Here is a 22,526-nt window from a genome sequence, read left to right as displayed (position 1 = left end):
GAACTACCCTATAGGGTCTCTAAGGAGTGCCTGGTAGATTCGAAATGCCGACCTTTTGGTTAGCAGCCATAGCTCTTAACCACTACATCACCAGGGTTTCCAATATATATGGTATATAAGTTCAAGTTTTGGTATATTTTCTACCTTTTTTTAATTTAAAAAGTGATACATAGTCTTAGTAACCATGAAAACAACACAGATGCATATAAATTAGAAAGTACTTCTGTCTTCCAATTCAATTCCTCAGTTATAATCAATGTTGATATTTTTTAAATATAATAGACTTTTTTCAGACTATACTGTGTAGATACACTCTCCTAGTTTTTTGTTGTTGTTGTTAAGTTTATATAGAAATCGTTTCATACTATATCCATTTTTTCTGAAGCTACTTTCATTTAAAGTATTTTTGCTCTCTACCCATGTGTTTTGTTTTCCTAGAGTCTTAATACATAGGCCAGCACAGTATTCAGATTTTGGTGAGCAATTTTTCTTTGAAAATCTGGTTTAAAAATAAGGTTTTTGCACATTAAAAAATAGTTCGTATTTTTTTCCGTACTCTACGAAGTTATCTACTGTTGGTTTTAAATATTGGAAGCCCATTTGGTCATTATAAAAAATAGCTGTGAGTAAATTACTTAATATGACTCTTGCAGTCAGTCTTGCCTAATTTTTCCCCATTTGAGTTTTCAGTGACTCCTATTGCCATTATCCTTCTTAATGATTTTGCCAAATATTTAATTTTTTTGGTGTTGGCTCAGTCTTCCATAATATGAATGTACATAATGATGAAAATTTGGATTACTTTTTACTATTACACTGCAAATATTGGTGCATGTATATCTTTGGCAATTATGCAGTAATTTTTGTAGACGAGATTACTAAAATCAAAATTGGATCAAAGGCCGTCTGCATTTAAAATCAAATAAAGTAACTTTCTCTGAATTTAAGATAGTGCGGTGTTTTTATATTGAGTAATTCAGTATAAATGAATGTATTTATGTAAATGATATATTAAGCAATTAGATAAATATTCTATGGAAATCCTTTCTATTTTTAAGTAAATAAGCACAGGTTGCCAACAGACATTCTAACATGTCATTTTCTGTAACATTCATAGTCTCAATATTATTAAGTACTTATTTGATATACAAGTAACCTTTCAATATTTTGAGAAAGCTTTTTGGCTTTTTTAGTAAACAGATATAGAAACTCAACTTATGATCTCAGGACAAGATAAGAACATTAACAATTTTATGCATAATATGTGTAAACATTAGCTTTCCCCTCTTACGTAAATTAGGACTAATAGTTAACCTAGTGCTTTTCATGCCTAAAAGCTTTTGTATCAGTAATTTATAACTTTAACTGAAATTTTAACCTTAATGAAACCAAAGGTTTTTGGAGCTTCAATTTTATTTCCATATTTGACTCTTTATAAAGCTTTAGATTTTTAGTGCAGTTCAGTATATCTTTTTTTTTTTTTTTTAATGCTTTCTCTTTTTGGTCTTTTACTTAGAAAGTAGAAAGGGGAAATTAAGCATAAAACCCAGACTGGTCTAAAGCCTACATATGTATGTTTGTTCTTTTTTTTTCCTTCAGTTCTTCCTGGGAGTTTGAAGGTCCAACTATCATCTACTGTCCTTCCAGAAAAATGACAGAGCAAGTTACAGCTGAACTTAAGAAACTGAACTTAGCCTGTGGAACGTACCATGCAGGCATGGGCATTAAATCGAGGACAGAGATTCATCATAGGTTCATGAGAGATGAAATTCAGGTGTGAGGACTGAGCATCATTACTCTCTGTAGTGATATTTACCAAATCTTTATTGAATACTTTTTATATGTTGGGCGTAAGTAGTCCATCTGATCAAGGAAATCAATGTAATGTGGAGATTGGTATGTGAACAAACTATTGCAGACTAGTAGAAATGGTAGCCTCTCCATAATGCTTCAGGTGCACAGAGGAGGGACCACTTGCACTGTCAAAGTAGGTTGTGGAATGGGTATAGTCTTTCCAGGAAGATGCAATTTGAGTTGAGTCTGAACATGTGAATAGAAATTTATCAGGTATGCAAGGCCAGTGAGTGATGAGGAAAAAGGAATTCAACCTGGAATTCAGGAACAAGGACCAGCATGTGCAGAGGCACTGTGATGTAAGAGTGCATGCCGGGTTGAGGAAATTGTGAGTAGTTTGGAATGGTTGGAGAGACAAGGAGTATGCGAATGGCATGTAGTGTGGGTAAGGAGGCAGGAAGGAATTGTCAGAGGCTCCTAGGGAAAACATTGATTGGGTTGGTTGAATAGATTATAAACACAAACCAAACCTGTTGCCATCTAGTTGATTGCGACTCAGGAACAGATTTTAGAGGGCCTTCAATCTTTGGAAGAGGCAGGCTGGGGCCATTGTGGTATACCTGTAGTTTTTTCAGACTATTTTAGCCTTAGAATATTTTATTTAAATGAAATTTCATCTAACAGGTGAACGGGATTTAAAGTTGAACAATTCTGGTTGAAGTTGATGTGAGGGAGATGTGAGAGATAGGTAGAACCTCCCTATCTCCGAGACAGGTCCTGTGGAGGCCTTATAATCCTTAGAGCTCTACAGATAGAGTTTGGAAAGCACCATGATTGACTACTCTCTGTTCTTGAGCAAGAGAGTAGTACGGTAGACACAGCATTAAGTAGGATTGATCAGAAAGAGAAAAACTGAGGATGGGAAGGCTATTTATGAAATTATTGTGAAGTGCTAGACCTGAGATTTCTGTAATGATTGGTGTAATCCAATAGGTGTTACTTAAAATATTTAGAAGGAATTTAAATTCCAGCCATATGAGTAGGGTTAAATCAAGAATTTAATACCGTCAACACTGTGTCCATACTCTGATACTGGGAGTCAGTGGGATAAATCTTTTCTCAACTTGAGATGAACTTAACTTCAGCTCTGACATTTTCTGCTCAAATAGGTCATCCAATCCAGCCTTCCTATCGTATTAGTTGTTTACCACCCAAGCCAACAACTTATCTGTTAACTATGGCTTGTATGTACTGTTTATAAAGTGTACTATGCGTAGTCATGCTATGATACATACCTGCCTGAAAGCATCTATTCTTTATATTCTCCTTCTGTCCAAAGGTGGAAACAGCTATCCCAGTACCCAGATTAGAAGTTTCATCCAAATTCTTGAGTATATATTTTTTTATTCTGTTATCTCAGTTGTCAGATAAAATTTATTAGCTATTATTAGTGAATCTTAACAATTGATGTTTGAGCCATTTACTGGCCAGTGGTTTCTTCTGTTTTGATGTATTACTAATTATCTTTTTAAATTGAAATATCCAAACATCCCCCAAAGACATGAGAGAGTACAAACTTTATCCGTTTATGTTGTGACGGGAGACTTTGTTGGATGCATCTGGTTTTCCTTCCAATATACAGCTTTATTAAAACATTAATGTTTTCAAATATAGCTTTAAATATAATCATTAATTACATACACCTCATACTTAGAAGGGTATATGTTTTGTGCTACAAATATTCATCTAGATTAAGAAAATTAATAATTAATATTGATTGTGTCACTCTAGGCTGACATCAACTTTTCTGTTTTACCTGCAGTGGGCTCGTGTACTCCTGCTTTGCAATTATAAATAATTTGGAAGCTTTAAATTTGCACTGAAGGTTCTCAGACACCTTCTCAAGTGATGAAAATACATTTCATCATCTGTGTAGAAGAGTCTGATACTGTTGGAGTTGATTCCTTGCCATTGAGTATTTACTGAGTGAATGCATAAATATATAGACTCAGAAGTAGAACTAGCCTCTCTAGATCTTAATATCTTGAATTAAGAGATGCTTAGAATCTTAATTATTTAGATTTTATAATTAAAATATTTTTTTCTTTTACTCATATCCAAATCTAACCATATTTGAGTGTAGATTTGCAGTTGCAGTCTGTGACCATTCATTCTTTCTTTTATTCCTGACTTAGTTTTATGTGCTTTTCTATTTTGCTTGCCTTTTCAAGATACCTTGAATGCCTTTTCTTTCTGAAATGAGATTGTGAATAAATTAATTGATAAAATATTTTTATTTCTAAGAGTTTGTGAGGTTATTTTGAGAATCACGATCTGGTGTAAAAGCAGTATTATAGGATGAAGGTTACAGTTACTATCATGTAGCTTATTTTATTCATTCTTGAATATGGCAAAGTTGGCTAGCCTTATTCACCCAGGGCTTTTTCTTAATATTGTATTCATTCCTGCATTTATTTTTCTCTTCTTTTTAAGTTGTCATACTTCCTTTAAGTTGTTCTTCCTTCCCTTCCACCCTCCTTCTCTTCTCGCCCTTGTTCCGTTCCTCTCTTCTTTTCTTCCTTCCGTTCTTTACCTTCTTTCCTTCCTTCCCTCACCTTCCTTCCTTTCCTCCCTGTTTGTCTGTCTTTTTTTTTTTTTTTGCTACTCTTGGTCCATCTTAGAACATATCTTAATTTTTTTAATGGAACTCCAATTTTTATTTATGCATGCACATAACTTAACCAAATAATTCCAGAATACTGACTGACAATGAAAAGTATCATTCATTCACTCCTTCCCGACTCCTGTTTCCCACTCCCAACTCTTAGCTCATTCTTGTGTGTTTACCGCTGTATCTTTCAGTAATTTGCTTGTACTGCAACAACCTGATTTTTGTATATTTGTATATTTATTTTAGGCATTATCTCTTGACTTCCCACTGTGGAACGTGAAGGTTTAGCTTTCCTTTACTTCTCTTCCTGCCCTTCTCATCACTCTACACATGCATTTCTAACCCAAATATATTTATATCAAAATGTCAGTTAGATCAATACACAGTACTTAAATAATTATTACTCTGTGAATGCTCTAAGCCATGTAGTATAGTATTATGATTACTTTTCTTGCACACCTTTTTTATTCTCTATTTACTACTTTTTAAAATTTGTTCAGTTTTTTGTGTGCTTTTCACTAATTCTTCCTTAAGTTTTCTCCTCATCATGTAAATCTCATCTCAGTATGTTCACGCATATTATTTATTCTGCCAGTTTTATCTTCTTTAAGATGCAGAAATAAATCCATGTTTCATTCTACCATCTTTACTGGGTATATGAGCCCAGGAGTCCTTTTACTTTTCTTGTATGGATTCAGCTCGGGTGTCCAGGTAGTCAGTCACCAAGTGTGTGATGCAGGCTCTCATCTACAGTCCTAGATGGGCAGGGGTGATTGGAGTAGACACAGGTACCAGCTGAGTAGGGGTCATGCATTGAGCAAGGCAGGGGCTGACAGCTGACCCTGAGTGGAAGAAAAGTGCATCCCTATTCCCTAGGGGTTTTGCAGCCTGACTGTGGGCACCCAGTGCTGTTGGCTGTAAGCACTGGGGGACACCACTTATTCTTAGACCGCTGTCGCAGGTGGCTAGGTGGGAGGGGGTCACCAGTCCTCAGGCCTCTGTCACGAATCTGCCACTCCCCCTTACAGCTGATAGAGTTGAAGTTAGGCTTCAGGTACATACCCTGTTGTGCTGTACTGATGAGGGCCTATGGTGTTGAAATGGTCCCACATAGGTCTGTACAGGGGAAAAAGGCATTTAAAGTCCATGGACCCCTTATGCCTGTTTCTAGGCAAAGGGGCTGTGCCTGCCCTGAGTTCCTGGCCTAGAGGAGCTGGCGGATTATTTTTTCATGTTTGTTAATTTGTTCCCTCTCCAAAGCTGGGAGAATGGCTCAGGGCGCGTAGCGGGCCCCACTTCTGTCTGATTGAGTGCCGCTTCTCACTGGTTCTGGAGGTTAAAGCCATCTCTCTGCCGCTCGGTCTCTCCCGATATGGAAAATGCATCCGGACCGCCACTTCCTGGCCTCACCGCGTACACCAGCTGATCCAGCCTGCAGGGTGCCAATTCCTGCCAGGTCAGACCTGACAACTCTTCGCTGCTTCTGAATTGGACTGCTGCTCAGTCTGATTCCTCATCTTTGCCCTTGATGTTCAGAGCTCCTAGATTGTCATATATAATCGATTCACTTGTTTTTTTCGGGTCTTTGTTTAAGAGGGACCACAGGAAGCATCTGGCTACTGCACCATCTTGGCCCCGCCTCCATTCTACCATCTTTAATGAGAAGCTTCCACCTTCGAATAATTGTAGAAAATATTAAGATACTGTGCAGTCAGATAAAGACACCTGAAACTTTATAATAATATAAAAGTTTCATTTAATTTAATCATTATTTTTTACAGCCTCTTTTGTGCCTCATAGGTGTTTTGAGAAACTACTTTATTCAGTACTTTTTACAGGAAGTGAACAAAATGTTCTGAATGAACACAGTGTTCTTCATCACAAGGTATAAATGTAAGGTTTCGGTTCTGCTAAATATGTCCGTCAAACTTCATTGTTATTATTTTCAGTGTGTCGTAGCTACCATAGCTTTTGGAATGGGAATTAATAAAGCTGACATTCGCAAAGTCATTCATTATGGTGCTCCTAAGGAAATGGAGTCATACTACCAGGAGATTGGTAGAGCTGGCCGTGATGGGCTTCCAAGTTCTTGTCACCTGCTCTGGGCTCCAGTAGACCTTAACTTAAATAGGTAAGAACATTTATTGGCTTTACCCTTACAGATTTCTTTCTTTCTTTCCGTATGAGTTTTGAAAGTATTTGAGGCAGCCAAATTTAAAGTAATTTGTAAAAATGCATTTAAAGCCAAAGCAACACAGAAGACACCTAAGAAGAAAATTTGTGGTAAACGTTGCCAAACAGAGCAGATGACCCAACTGCAACCATATCCCATTTAGCATGAGGAATGAAATAAATCAGGTCTATATTTGGGCATGTAACATAGATTTTAAGGAATACATGCCTAGTTTTTTACATTAGTGACCTTTTTTTTTTCTTTTCTCTTCAGATTGTTTCAAGTTGTGATATGCCTTCAGCTGTAGTTATTTTAGATACTGTTTATTTTGTTATTGGTTCTTTCTTCCCAGTCTCTGATGGTGCTTATTCCAAAAGAGTGCAACCAGTCCCTGTCAGACTGCTGTTCTTTACCATTCATTTCCTTGGTTAGTTTTGTGGGCGCATGCCAGCTCTCATTGACTCTGTGTGAATAATCACGTTGCACTGTGTGAAAGTGCTGGCAATGAGATAGCTATTAAGTATGTAGCATTTAAATACAGAAAAACTTCACCGTAAATACTAAACAAGTATTTTGTTGGCACTTAAGTCCTGTGAGATTTATATTGGAAAGAAAAACATCATCTCATGAAATTTCAGGGACAGAATTTATCAACTGATTCCCTAACCCAAAGAATAAAAATCTTAGAAAGAAACCTGTGTGTAATAAATGATGGGCCTGCCGAAATTAGGTTTTTGCAAGATACACCTCTGAGTACCTATCCAATACAGTTGCTGTTTTTGTTGATTAGTCAACATTTTTTTTTTTTTTTTTTGAATGCTCACTATGTTCCAAGCACCATGCTATATGCTGGGGATATGATGGTGAGTTAAAACAGGCGTGAGACCTGCTTTCATAGAGCTTACAGTATAATGAGGATGGCAGATCTTAATCAGAGAAGCATGCAACTATAGGAAGACAATGTTCATTTTACTGTTGTCACTTTGTGTGTGTTTGAAAATTTCAACAATAAGTTTTTTAAGGATTATGCAAGTATGTGTAAAGCACTATGAAAGAAAGTTACAATGAGTGGTGAGAATATATGATGGGGGCTTTGATGGTGTTTACAGAGTTAAAAAAATCAAATAAGGCTTCCTTGAGGAAGTGATGAGTAAACTAAGACCCGAAAGAATAGGAATTAATTAGGCAAAACGTTTGCTATACAGTCTAAGCTCTTCTCTCTAGGCGTGTCAGTAGCTTTTGCTTCTTAGCACAGTAACAATAAAACCATCCTCTTCTTGTAGACAGTAGTCCATGCCTGCCTTATGACACTGGTGTCTGTGTCAAGATGTACACCTATAAAAAGTTGAATTGACAGAAATTGTGTGATAGATACATTTACAACAATGCCAAAAAAAAAAAAAAATAGCTCCCGAGGCTGCTTATGTATAACCAAATACCTCATGGGACTTGGTTGCTTGGTTTGGAGGTTTAGGGTCATGGTTTCATGGAACATCACAGTTAATTGGCCTAATAACGTGTTTAGTGCTTCTGTCCTATCTCATTCGTTGCATAGTGTCTCGGGTCTTAAAAGCTCACAGGCAGCCATCCAGGACACAACAATTGGTCTCTGTTCACCTGGAGCAGCAGAGTTATAATTGCTTGAGGAAGGAATTAATTCTGACAGTGGTGTTCGATAATGTGCTTGTTTCTGCATGGGGCCATCAGTGTTTTCTCTGTGAGCCCTTAGTATAAGATTGCTCTGTGGGATTGTAAAGAAACAGAAGTCTTTGGAAGAGCTAATAGGGATAAAGGCTTATTTTTGGATTGTTAACCTCTTTTAGTATTCTTTACATAGATGCTTTTAGTTTCTCACATAAAAAATAAACTTTTAAGAGGAAAAGGTAAACTCTATAGTAGTAGGCTTGCTAGAAGCCAAAAAGCATGTCGCATGTAAATCCAAATGAAAAACCTTGGGGTATTTATAATAATTTTTCAAAGGCAGCTACAGAGTTGCTGTTTGGATCTGGGTAGAATTCATTCAAAAGCAGTTTTCATGAAAATCAGAAAAACGCTTGCCTCTTGTGGAGGACATTGACTGGGAAGGGACGAAAGGGAGCTTTCTAGGGTCATTGAAATGCTCTTTATCTTGATGGGAGTGTGGGTTATACAAGTTATGCAAAATAAAATTTAAGCATCAAAATTGCTAATATATTTCTTACATATTGCTGTGGTATTTTTAATTGACAGGAAGCTCCTTTGCACGATATACAATGAAAAATTTCGATTATACAAATTAAAGATGCTGGCAAAGATGGAAAAATATCTGCATTCCAGTAGGTGTAGACGACAGTATGTATTATTTATTTTATATTGATAAAATGGATTTATAGATGATGATCCTTTAAGAAAAAACCTTAGGTAAACAGTTATGCATATTTTGAAGAACTATCCTGTTGGTGTTATTTATGTGCTAGATTTTTAATGCAACCATCTTTGAGCATGAATAACCTGAAGCCAAATAATGAGGTCCCAGGTTAATCGATTAATGATGATTTCACCTCATTATTTTCAGCAATGAATTTAACATATACATTTTTGTTCTTTTATTTAATTTTGAATTTTCTCTTGGGTAGAATCATCTTGTCTCATTTTGAAGATAAGCAACTACGAAAGGCCTCCTCAAGTATTATGGGAAGTGAAAAATGCTGTGATAACTGCAGGTCCAGGTAAAGATTCCATCTCATAGATGGATATTCTGAAAGTCTTTGTTTCTCTTCCTTTTCAGATAATTTCCTGATTGGATTTTTGTTGAGTGATATATATTTCAGTTTTTTTAAACAAAATATTGAATTTATTTAATTAAATGAAAGACAAAGCAAACAATATCAAAGTATTTTACTTTTTGAATAAGTAAACAATAAAATGGCAGACCTAAATCCAAACATATTATATCTACATTAAATGCAAATGGTCTGAAAACACCAATTAAAAGACAGAGATTATCCGAAAAGGTTTAAAAACATGGCCCAACTATATACTGTCCACAAGAAGCCCACTACAAATATAATAATAGAGGTAGATTAAAAATAAAAGGATAAAAAGCACTATCCTATGCAAATACTAATCATAAGAAAGCTAAAGTTGTTATTTTGATATTAGACAATCTGGTCTTCAGAGCAAAGCACATTACCAGGGATAGAAAAGGACATTGCATAATGGTGTAAGGGTTAATTCACCCAGAAGACATAACAGTCCTCAAAGTATATACTGTTAACGAAAGAACAGACAGAAATTAAAGAAGTAGGCAAATCTGTGCTTATAGTTGTTGACTGTAATACTCTTCTCTCAGTATCAGTAGAAGAAAACCTGTTGCTGTTGAGCCGATTCTGACTCATAGTGACCCTATGGGAAAGAGTAGAACTACCCCATAGGGTTTCCAAGAGCACCTGGTGGATTCGAACTGCTGACCTTTTGGTTAGTAGCCGTAGTGCTTAACCACTATGCCACACAGGGTTTCTTTTGATAGAACTAGTAGACATAAAATCACTAAGAAGATGTAAGAACTGAGTTGCACCACTGTTACGGATTGAATTGTGTGTCCCCCAAAAATATGTATTGTAAATCCTACTAAGCCTGTGGCTGTAATCACATTTGGGAATGGATTGTCTTTGTTATATTAATGTGGCAGAATTAGTGTAGGGTGTGTCTTGAGTCAGTCTCTTCGGAGATATAAAAGAGATTAAACAACCAAGAGAAGTAGAGATGGGTGAAGGGAGAGGCCAAGTCACCCTGATGATTGCCCAGGAACAGGAGCTCAAAAGAGACTAGGACCTTCCTCCAGAGCCAACAGAGAGAGAGCCTTCCCCTAGACCTGGCACCCTGAATTTGGAATTCCAGCCTCCTAAACTGTGAGAAAGTAAATTTCTGTTTGTTAAAGCTACCCATTTGTGGTATTTCTGCTACAGCAGCACTGTATAAAACAACTACCCACCAGCTGGATTGAATTGACTTATAGAACATTCTTTGAAGTGCACAGGAAATGCTCATCAAGTTATGCCATATTCCAGGTCAAAAAGCAAACTTTAACAAATTTAAAAGAATTGAATTCATGCAAACTATTTTTTTCTGACTATAATAGAATTAAAGTGGAAATCAGTAACAGAAAGATAACAGGAAAATCTTCAAACACTTGAAAATTAAATAACGCACGTCTAAATAATCCGTGAGTCAAAGAGCAAGTCTCGAGGCAAATCAGAAAATATATTGAACTGAACGAAATGAAAATACAGCATATCAAAAAATGTGGGGTGGAGCTCAAGCATTACCGAGAGGGAAATTTATATCACTAAATGCTTATAAAAGAGGAAGGGTTTAAAATCAATAATGGAATTTCTTCTACCTTAAGAAACAAGTAAATAAGAGCAAAATAAACCAAAAGCAGCAGAAGGAAGGAAATATTAAAGATGAGAACATAAATCAATGAAAGAGAAAATAGAAAGCTTTCATGGGACATCCCATTCATTACTGGTCTAATAATGCATTTAGGGCTTCTGTTCTACATCCTGGTTCATGGCATAGTGCCTGGGGTCTTAAAAGTTTGCAGTTTGCCATCTAAGGCACCACAATTGGTCTCTATTTACCTGGATCAACAGAGGAAGAAGGAGGAATAAGAGGAGGGTATTGAATGTATGGCTAATTCTCTCCATGAACAACTGCCTCCTTTGCCGTGAGACCAGAATAACTGCATGGTGCCTGCTTACCATTACTGAACATTTTAATCAAAGATTCCATAGAAGAATCCTGATCAAGAAGGGGAAAATGCAGAACAGAATTTCAAATGCTAATGGATTCCAGACTTTCTGGGGCTGAGGGGGCAGATGAACCCCTGAAACTATTGCCCTGGGATAATCTTGAAACCTCAAACAAAAAATATCCCCTGAAGTCTTCTTAAAACCAAATAATAGTTTAGCTTAACTAGTAAAAATGGTCTGTCTTGAGCATTATGCACTTTTAAGAACTATCTATATGGGATCAAAGTGACAACAGCAACTTAAAAGATAGGAACCTTAGGAGGTGGTGAGTTTATGTTAACGGGGGAAGAATGACTCAGAAAAGACAATGGTTGTACAACTTGAAAAATGTACTCAGTGTCACTGAATTGTACATGTAGAAATTCCTGAATTGGTGTATGATTTGCTGTGTGTATTTCCAACAACAACAAAATAAAATTAAGAAGAAAAGGAAAATAGGCAATAGAGAAAATCATTGAACTCAAAAACCCTTACTTTGAAAAGGTCAATGAAAGTGATGTAAACTTCTAACAAAACTGACAAAGTAAAAAAGAGAGGAAACACAGATTACTGATAACAGGAATGAGAGAAGTAATTTCACTACAGGCATCGTAGACACCAAAAGGATAATGAGGAAATAACTAGGAACAGTTCGATATTTGAAAATGAAACAGTTTAGATGACGTGAGCCAATTCCTCTGTAACGGAAAACAAAACACAAACAATGAGATGGATAACCTGAATAATCCTAAAGCTATTAAAGAGGTTGAATTCCTAGTTAAAAGCTCCCCAAAATTAAATTCCCTAGCCCAAATGGTTTCAACGACAAATTCTACAAAACATTTAAAAGAAGAGCTAACACCAATTCTACGGTGTGATTCCGCAGTACAGTGAATTAATATGACCCTTCTAGCTGTAGTCTTTATAACTCCCACCAAATGACTGGGCGGGGCTATGCAAATGAGATGTATGGGACCCTAATGAGGGGATTGGTCAGTTTTGCCATCCTGCTAAGTGTAAAGGCAGACACAGAGAGAGAGCAGGAGCTGTAACATGGAAGACAGAGGAAGAGCCCTAATACCAGAGCCTGTGAGAAACAGTAGCAGAGAAAAGGGCATTAGCAGAACCAGGAGACTGTGGGAGATGGTGCAGTGGGCTTCTAAGCCCATGAAGTGAGAAGGCTGAGCCCCTACAGGCAGGAGGCTTGGTGGCAGAGGAGGGTGTCTCTGGGCGCTTGGTGGAGCTGGGTTTGCTGACCCATGAAGCTAGAGCTGAGTGCCTTCGAGCCAAGGCTTACTGGTGTAGTAGGGCACCTCTAGGCACTTACAGGCAGAGCTAAAACAGTTTTGTAACACTTGCCCAAGCAGGGCAGAGGCCAAGCCAAGTGGCTGAATGGCCAAGGGCCAGGGAGAGACCTACCTGCAGGCATGGCTGAGAACAGGCTGTTCTGATAGAAGAACTGTATCCTGAGTGTTCCTGAAACTGAATTGTAACCTGTTACTTCTCTACTAAACCCCATAATCATGAGTATGGTCTGTGAGTTCCGTGTGGCCATGGCAGTGAATTATCCAACTCAGCAGAGGAGTAGAGTACACCGTGGGAGGGACAGATGGTGTCAGAACTGGTAACAAGGGCTGGTGAGAGGAGGTATTTCTGACTTCTGCCTCATAGAAATCAGTCTTAGGTTGTTGATCTTGATTCTCCTTCTCCTTGTGAAGTTAGAAAAGGTCAGACACTGCCCCCAGCATGCCGTTTTTACAGATTCCACGTATATTCTTTCAAATATAAGACTGTAGTATAAAGATGAACTGATCAGTGGTTCTCAGAGGCTAGGGGAAGGGTATGATTAGAAAGCAATAATAGCACCAGAGAGTGTTTTGGAGTGAGGGATTTGCTGTATGTCCTGATTGTGGTGGTGATTATGTGAATTAAAGAATGTGTTAATATTCATAAAACACACATACATTCACAAAATCAGTTTATCTGTATGCTGATTTAAAAAATAAAGACAAATGACACACCTAATTGGGTTAGCTGTATACCTAGGTGGAGTAGCTGTATTTATATTAGACAAAAGAAGCTTCTTAGGGATGGAGGTTGTCTTAGTTTGGGTTTTCTAGAGAAGCAAAACCAGTGAGGGAGAGAATGAGCTTTGCCAGAACATCCGTATATATTTCGGAGGCAGGCCACACTCCAAGGAAACACCCCTTTCAATGGATTGGCTGATCACATCAGATCACATCATGGAAGATAATTACATTACATTATGTAAGAGCAACCAGTCCATTGTCTGCCAAAACACTGAGAATCATAGCCTAGCCAAGAAGACACATAACATTAACCATCTCAAAGGTGGTTTCTATATGATGGCAAATGGGTCTCTCAACAAAAAGATAGGATGGTTCTATGCACCTTAAAAAAAAAAACCCTCCACCTGTATAAAGCACAAATTGACAGAACACCTGGAAGAAATCAACAGGTCCGCTGTTAAAGTGGCAGAGTTTGAGAGGTTAAGCGGTCCTTTTGTTCTCCATCTACTTGAAGAATTCTCATTTCTATCAATGACATTTTCAGATCTACCTAAAGGCTGCTTAGAAATTTATTTGTAAAAAGACTTAAAGGCTTTTAATCTTTGTATAATATTTCATAGTTGTTTGAATTTAAACTGATTTGTTGCATAGATTTTTTTTGAGTAAAAAAAAATTTTTTTTTTTTGCAGTGAACCTTGTCTTCCAGTAAAACCTAACACATAAGCCCAATATTTATATAATGGACTAAGTGGCACTGTCCTAGCTGTAACCCTGCAGTTCTGCTCGTGCAGTCTTTTTCCTCCTCTTCTGCCTATGGCCCCAGGCGCCTCTAGTGAAACTCTTGGATTCTAGGGCGCTGGAATTGAGAACTGTCAGCATAACGTACCTATGATGCTGTATAATATTTTTTTTTCTTCATATTTTAGGTACTTGCTCTTGGAAGTGTTCAACTTTATGTGTAGCTTCTGAGGCAGTTGGCAAGTTTGAGATAGTTTTTCATGGGCTAACTATTATGGTGTTTTTGTTTCTAACAGCACGTGCCTTGGCTGAGCTTTCATATCTTTCTCGTTTAGATTGAATTCTTACTGTTCCATTGAAGATTCAGATGACACGTCACAGGACTTTGGCCCACAAGCATTCCAGCTGCTCTCTGCTGTGGCCGCTTTAGGAGAAAAGTTTGGCATTGGGCTTCCCATTTTATTTCTCCGAGGGTCTGTAAGTATATGTCTTAATCACCAGCATAGTTCTTCTTTTACTCATATTACCGTTTTCCTTAGAGGTTTGCTGTTGTTATGATTGTAACTTAGGCTTTAGATAAGTTGTTAGAAACCCAGCGAGTCGTATTAAGTTCCGTGTAAGCAGCATTTATTACTTTTGACAAAACCTGTGTGTATCACCTGTACCGTCTTCATGTCCCAAGCTGATGCTCAGCCCTGAACCTCAGTCTGGAAGCACCGTATTGGTTTATTACCTTGCACTTGGGTCGCTCCCTAGACTGGTCTTTCTTAGGATAATTAAGGAAAGTTAACTTTCCGTGTGTCAAGGGGCAGATGGAACAGAATTCTCTATTTTGGTGCCCTGGCAGCTATTAAGCAAACTTACAGTGACTATTTTGAGCAAAACTTACAGTGATCATTTTGTAAATGTCTAAGTTCAGTAACAATATTTGGCACTATATTTTTTCCTTTCATTCTGTTTCCTGTCAGAAGTATTTACAATTCTAAGGAAGTTGTTTTTTGCTTTATCGATAATCAATTCAGTTCAACTTTTTTTGTTATTAATGTACCAGCATTATGTTAACAACTGCAGGTACAAATAGGAACATCAGAGTTTCTTTGTAGTCCTTTTGTTTATGGGATTTTATTCCTGATTTCCAAGTCTGTGAAGCAAAGCTAAATATGTATTGATACGAGCTTATATACTTAAAAGTAGAGATTAAAAATATCATTTTGTATGTACAGTTTTTTTCACCATTTAGGTAAATATTTATTTGTTAAATACTCATAAATGCCTCATTTAAATATTTTCTGAGTTTTTATTTTGGAAAGGAACATATTAATCAGTTCTGAAATATTTTTAGTGATCTGTATTGAAAAACTTATGTTAACTTTTCAGGCATTGATGATTTTAGATTGTGATTGGAGTTTTTTGTTTTTCAATCACAAATTTGGAAATTAAATAGTAGAAGTGTTGCCTAAGGTACTTTGTTTTAAATGCTGTGAGTGATACTATATTTTTTATAAAAAGAATTGAAGTTGCAAAGGACAGTAAATATAATTGAGTCCTATGAAAAATTTCTTCTGTCTCTGTCACCTTCAAAATCTGTATATCCCAGTTGAATGTATAATTTATAAAAATTATCCTTGTTTTAATTTGGTATAACCCAGCCATATCCAATATCAACAAATAAGTGTAAGTGGGCTCCTAGACAAACTTGAACTGGCCACAAGAGGGATCAGATTTCACCTATTATTTGAAAACCAAGTCAGACCGTTTGTATGGCAGTCTCTTCTGGGAGTCCTCAAATTAAGAAGTTTATCCTAGGTGAAATTTTATACCACCCTTGCTAGATAAAAGTCTAAAACTTTTTAAAAAGTGCTACTTTAAAATTTATAGACACTAACTGTGGTGAAATTCAGGGAAATTTTTTTCCCCCTCCATTTCAGTGATCCTGGTGTCTACTGGGATATTGTTTAAAAGATTTTATTCTAATCCTAATCCCCTTGAGAATTTAGTAACTCATCCACCTTAACTAATTATAGGAATAATTAATGTCTTTGTTGATAATTTTGATCTGTAAAATAAGAAAGGTCTTAAATCGGAACTATTGGAGTTTATTTAAAGAGAGAAGATCTGTAAATATATAACAAATATAATTTCAGTGGCAGTCTTACACAAGAATATTCAAAATTGTGTGAATGGTTATGCATCCTGACCCAAGATCTCAGTATTTTGCCCACCATATAGAAATCTTTGAACACCTTTTTGTGAATAAAAAAAAGAAGTGATAGGATATACAGCGATCTTAATTTTATAGGTTGGAAAACAGAAGCACGGTCATTAATTTGCATAACTAGGTTAAGTGAAACCTCTTTCCTGATCGTATTATCAAAGTGCTAAATATTATCACCGCTCCAGAATTAGATCACACTTCTGATACTTTGACTCTAGGCAGCCGTTGGAACTGTTGAAAGTTTTAATCCTCTCTCATAATTATCAAACTAACAGGAGATCGTCCATTTAATTATCTGGAGAAGCTGTTTCATCTGATTGAGAGAAATTCCTAGAGATAATTATTGTTATTTTTGTTGTTGTTTTGTTTCACTCATTGAGTATCAGCTCAAGAAATGACTTTCTCAAACCCTGTAGTGGTAGTTGTGACATTCTTTGGCTTGTAGGAACTGGGAGACATGCAAAAAAAAAAAAAAAAAATTAAAATGCTTAACAGAAGCTATGGACTTGTTTTGTACTTTTAAGAACATAGGGATTTAAAGCTTCTTGAGTTAAATTTTGTAACTATTTGCTACACTAGTAATGAACATCTATTTTGTATAAAGTACTATACTATGTTTTTTGAGGGAGAAGCTCCAAATTTGAATTAGACATAGATTTATCGTCCAGTATGGAAGGTGTTAGCTGGGAAGAAATACATATAATGTAGCATGGAAAGAGATAGAGGACATATGAATAGGTGTCAAGTATTACTGAAGTTTTGAAAGAAGATTGTAAATCACTGGAGAAATTAGAGAAGTCTGCGCAGATGTGTCACTGAAGATTGCTATGTTGTGGAGGATAGCGGAGATTTTAGCAAGATGTAGTGGGCTTAGACATTCTAAGATGGAATGAGGGAAAAGAATGAAAGGAAATATGGCATTCCAGGCACATAAAATTGCCACAAAAAACAATTGTGGTGTTTAAAGAAGTTAACTAACGGAAGTGTCAGAATTTTTTTTTTTGTTTCCTCTCTCAGGTACTGGGTTTGATCAGGTATTGGTGCAAAGATTTTGACTTTAACAGTAACTGCTACTTTGGGACTCATACTCTGGCCAGTAGTTAAAATTTTCTGCTCTTCTTTATCCGAACACATATCAATCAATTAGTAAGTTTCTGTGTTCTATGATATGTCACTTATTTTTACCCCTTATTTTTCTAACCTAATTTTTAAAGAGTAAGAGTGAGATGAAAATTTCCCTTTTTGAAACTGGGTCCCATAGACTCTTGGAACTAGAACTGGCAAAAAGACTATTGAATCCTACCACTTTATTTTACAGCTGTGAAAACTTAGTCCCAGAACCATAAATGAATTGGCTCTAGGTTATACTGTTACTTTGTGCCAGAATCAGGATGAAAAAACAGCTTTCATGACTACTAGTCTAGTGTATTTTTGTTTATTGTACTGTTCACATACAGTTTTAAATTTGTACTTACAGATTGAATGATCTAGAGATACTAGATTCAAGATTTCTGGTTGGTGAGGAATGTGTGTGCATGCGTGTCGGTGTGTGTAGAACTGTGTGTGCCCTCTTGAAAATCCATGGCCAAGTCCTTTATCCCCTATAACAGCATCCTCATCCCCGGAAGTTTTACTCCACAAGCGGGTTAACCCGGAACGTTAACACGTAAGCGATTAGTGGAGGAAGCCTTGCTCCGAGTGAGGAATTGTTAAACATCTGTTATTGAACATTCTTATCGTATTCAGTTTTAATTCTCTTTTTAAACACTTTTTACATGGTTAACTTTGGGTTTCTAGTTGAAAAGGGAATATGCTTTCTTTAAGAGAAAGGTGCTCATTATCAGAGAGCAGAGATACTTCATTCTATGCATGATGCTTGCCATGGAAACATGACAGTGTGAATTTTCTCACATGGTGCACGGTATCCGCAGTGATTATTGATCGTGAGAGGAAGAGATGATTGCTCCCTACTGATGAGAAGAATCTCATTGCTTTGGACTAGTCAGTGTGCTCATTCATGTCAGGTTTTTCTGCTTAGGAAAGGAACTAGTAGAGCGATTTTTAGTGCATAGAGAGCTAGTAAGCGCTAATTAGGGAACTTAATCCTTTGGTGTTATTAGTTTGTAAGCAATAGAGTCTCTTCCTACGAAGGTAAGCCCCTAGCAGATGTAGAGAGCCATAAGCCAGTGTTCCAGGGAAAACTGACTAGAGATTAAGTCATGGCTTTACTTTTAAGTTAAGGCATTCAGGTTGAGTAAAAGGATCAGCTATTAACTAATAAAAAGAAATGTCATGTTATTGAGACAGGCTCTTTCCTGGTTACTCATTTAGTCTTTACAGCATCCCCAAGAGATAAAGACTATAACTGTATAGCAGATGAGTCGCAATTGATGGCAATGGGTTTGGTTCAGGGTTTTTTTTTTTTTTTATAGCAGATGAGGAAATACAGCACAGATAAGTAGCTTACCCAAAATAAAAAAGCTAGTATATACCAGAGCTATAACCCAGGTAATCTAGCTCCAGAGCCTACACTCACTATAGTCAGTATAATGTGTATGTGTGTATGAGGGTGTATGTGTGTACATCCATGGTATCCATTAAAAAAATTAAATAATCCATTGCTATCGAGTCAATTCCGACTCATAGGGACCCTATGGAACAGAGTAGAACTGCTCCATAGGGTTTCCAAGGAGTGCCTGGTGAATTCGAACTGCCAGCCTTTTGGTTAGTAGCTCTTAACCGCTACGCCACCAGGGTTTCCATCCGTGGTATAGTAATAAAAAATTAGAACTAGCAGCCAGGAGGCCTGTGTTTTAGTCCCAACTCTGGTACAAATGGAGTCCCTGGGTGGTGCAAATAGCTAACGTGCTTGGCTGCTAGCTGAGAGGATGGAGGCTCCAGTCCACCCAGAGGCACCTTGAAAGAAAGACCTGGCCACCTAGCTCTGAAAAATCAGCTGTTGAAAACCCTATGGAGTACAGTTCTACTGGGACACACACGAGGTCACCATGGGCCGGAATTGACTCAATGGCAACCAGTTCTAGTACAAATACATGGTGGAATTTGACATCTTCAAGCCTGTAATTAATTGTTAGCAATATGAGTAAAAATGAGTATGATAGGTCAAGTCATAGAGCTCCAGTGTTCCTTCCAACTCTGACATTCTAGGATGTTTTATTTAAAACATTCTAATCAAATCCACTTGCGGTCATGGTTAGCGTAGGCAGCGATTGTCAACAAGGAAAAAGGTACCACGTTGTGCCTGGGTGTTTATTTGTCCTCATCTGGCCTTAATAACATTTTTGCGGGTATAGTCATCATGATACTAAAATTTATACTTAGCTACTTTAATAAAAAAAACTATTTCTATTTTTATGTCTAAGATTTACTAGAAAGCATTTTACAGACTCTGTTAACTAACTTTGTTAACTTCTGATAGGTATGTCGGAAGCCTATGTTTTAAGCCCAGTATGTAGGCACAGCTGAATCTCAGATGGGAACGTAACCTGATTTCCTTTGTGGGAAAGGTCAACTTAATTTTCTAAATCTATACCTTAGAAGTAGTAGTAAATAACATAAGTTTATTAATATATACGATATGAATTTTGTTTTTCATCATAAACTTGGCAAGATCTTCTTATATCTTTGCATAAGTATTCATTCTTGTTCTATCCATTTTAGAAAACTTGTCTTACTAACATTTTTAACATTCTCATCAATTGAATAAAACCAATACATTTGTAACAGAAAGCCTTACAGTGCCTGAGTTATGTCTCCTGGAACTAACTCCGTATGTTCTTTTAGTTTTGGTTCCTGAATTTTTATATGCATTGCTTGGTAAACATTCATTAGAGTCTGGATTAAATGAAGAGATGTTGAATTATAGGCTATGCCTGTTTGAAAAATTTTAAATTGTATAAGGGATATGTGTTTTTGAGGGAGGAGTGTAACCTAAAATAGGTCAGAGTTAATTTAGAAAGCTCATAATTGCTCTAGCTAATTTAAACAGAAGGGTGAGTATTAAATGGCTTGCAGCATTGTTGAAAAAGTCACGTTGCAAAATAGTTCACCAGGGGAGCCGCTACCTCTTCTGTGATCAAGAAGCTTGTCTCTCCACTGGGAAAGCTGTCACTACAGCACCTGAGTAGGAAGCTGTAACACCCAGGGAGGCTCTTCTGCTTGCTCTGAGAACCACCATGTGCCTGCTCTAATCTTTATCAACAAAATAGGTGCCTCTTGATACTTACAAAGCTAAAAGTTGTATAGTGGGTTCTTTGCTAACACTTTCTTATAAAAAAACACCTTCACAATCATGCATGTCTGCAAAAATAGCAGAGGGCTAGCCTTTGCCTCACGTCCTGTTTGTACACATCATGGGAATAGGCATCTTATTAGTGGAACTTAAATCATATCCAGAACTCTAGCTGCAAGGGAGTTTGAGAAAAGGTATTTGTAACCTCCTAGATTCTGCAGTAAAGGCCACAGTGGACCTTTGAATTACAATTTGCCATATTCACCACAAATACATTAGAAAGAAGCTGCTTTCCCATAAAGTCCTATGTTCATATACTGGTAAATACATTTTAAAACAGCATTTAAGTACGTAGATAAATGAAAGTGATAGTAAAATGGGGAGTAAATAAGCAGAGTAAACGCAGTCACGCGGTGGGAACTGTGAGTTGTCCCGTTTCTACTCTCTGCTACTAGCTCATGGGTCATACTGTCTTTTAACACCTGCGAGCCTAGTCTTGAGCTGTAGGTTATGATCAGTATTTTCAAACAGTATTAAGGGGATGTGGATAGAAAGTCTAAACAGCAAAAGTTAAAGCTGTTCCGCATACATAACCAAACCAACACATCATGAAAGACATCTGCATTGTATCTGAAATTTCTTACCTTTATTTATAACACAAAAGGAACACTGTTTTGATTTATGTATATATATAGTGTGTGTGTGTGTGTGTGTGTGAGTATTCAGAACAAGCAGGATGAATATTAAATCTTGTAGATTTTTAAAGCTTCAATTTGGTGTAAGTTCAAAGAATCAATACGTAGCTTTGTGTCTTAAGCTGTGTAATTAAATAAGCAGTTTTAGATATTTATTTTATTCCTAATTTCAGCATTCTCAGCGTCTTCCAGATAGATACCGCAGCCACCGTTTCTTTGGCACTGGCAAGGATCAACCAGAGAGCTGGTGGAAGGCTTTTTCTCGTCACCTCATAACTGAGGGGTTCTTGGTAGAAGTTCCTGCACAGAACAAATATATAAAGATTTGCACCCTTACAAAAAAGGTAACCGTTGTAAAATTCTACCTGTTTGACTTAAATTTTTTCACTATACCTTAAAAGATTCTTCTTATGTTCTATAGGGTAGAAATTGGCTTGATGAAGCCAATAAAGAATCTCCTCAGAGTCTTATCCTTCAAGCTAATGAAGAATTGTGTCCAAGGAAATTTCTTCTGCCAAGGTTCATTTTTCAGTTTTTTTTTTTTTTTTTTTTTAATTCTTGACTTTTTGTTTTTGTTTATACAATTCAAACTATACTCCCAGTTTACGGGCCCCACACAGATAAAATGAAGATAAGTCTTTGCATACCTGTTATAGTTAGTTTAGAAATAAGGGTCAGTGGGAGAAAGATAAATCAAGACCGCTTTCTTGATCGCGTGGAAGTAGCTGGCCACAGTATTTAAAAAGCTTTATTCCATTGATTAAAGAAGCAGCACTGAGATCAATATGGAAGAAGCCACCGATTTAGTTATGCTTAGAAGGTGGAAAGGGAATATGCTTATTGCCTACTTTTTAGTACCTTTACTCGTTATTGATCATTTATCAGTTTCTTCCTGTTCAACTTCTTAAACCTTGCAGAGCTTTTCTAGAAAAAGTCATTAAAAAAAATTTTACAGTTCTAAAATGGTAATATAATCTCATCTGCCTTTCTGAGATAAGGGGTATGAAGAGTCATGAATTAGATAATTGCATTCTAACATTTAAGATAATTTAATCTCATTATTTTTCAGTTCTAAAGCTGTATCTTCAGCCATTGAACAGTATTCCTCTAATCAAGCACCAATTGAATTAACTGCAGAGAAGAAGGTTTGTTTTAAAAAAGTGGTTCTTTTTTATTGCATTCTTTT

At 36.7% G+C, this 22,526-nt stretch overlaps 1 protein-coding gene across 3 annotated transcripts in view; it reads left to right on the top strand.

The window, feature by feature from the left end:
• WRN (WRN RecQ like helicase) overlaps positions 1-22,526 on the top strand; it is a 124,756-nt gene that overhangs the window by 75,411 nt on the left and 26,819 nt on the right. For all 3 annotated transcript variants that reach the window (XM_010592469.3, XM_010592468.3, XM_023551133.2), the window contains exons 19-26: positions 1,600-1,774; positions 6,415-6,596; positions 8,868-8,969; positions 9,254-9,346; positions 14,514-14,655; positions 21,514-21,684; positions 21,762-21,859; positions 22,410-22,485. In XM_010592469.3, the coding sequence (XP_010590771.2) occupies positions 1,600-1,774; positions 6,415-6,596; positions 8,868-8,969; positions 9,254-9,346; positions 14,514-14,655; positions 21,514-21,684; positions 21,762-21,859; positions 22,410-22,485 (1,039 nt within the window). The remainder of the gene's footprint in view (positions 1-1,599; positions 1,775-6,414; positions 6,597-8,867; positions 8,970-9,253; positions 9,347-14,513; positions 14,656-21,513; positions 21,685-21,761; positions 21,860-22,409; positions 22,486-22,526) is intronic.

Source organism: Loxodonta africana, chromosome 19 (assembly GCF_030014295.1).
Source record: "Loxodonta africana isolate mLoxAfr1 chromosome 19, mLoxAfr1.hap2, whole genome shotgun sequence".
In the NCBI taxonomy this organism is placed as follows: Eukaryota; Metazoa; Chordata; class Mammalia; order Proboscidea; family Elephantidae; genus Loxodonta; species Loxodonta africana.
This window is presented reverse-complemented; position numbering and strand designations above follow the sequence as displayed.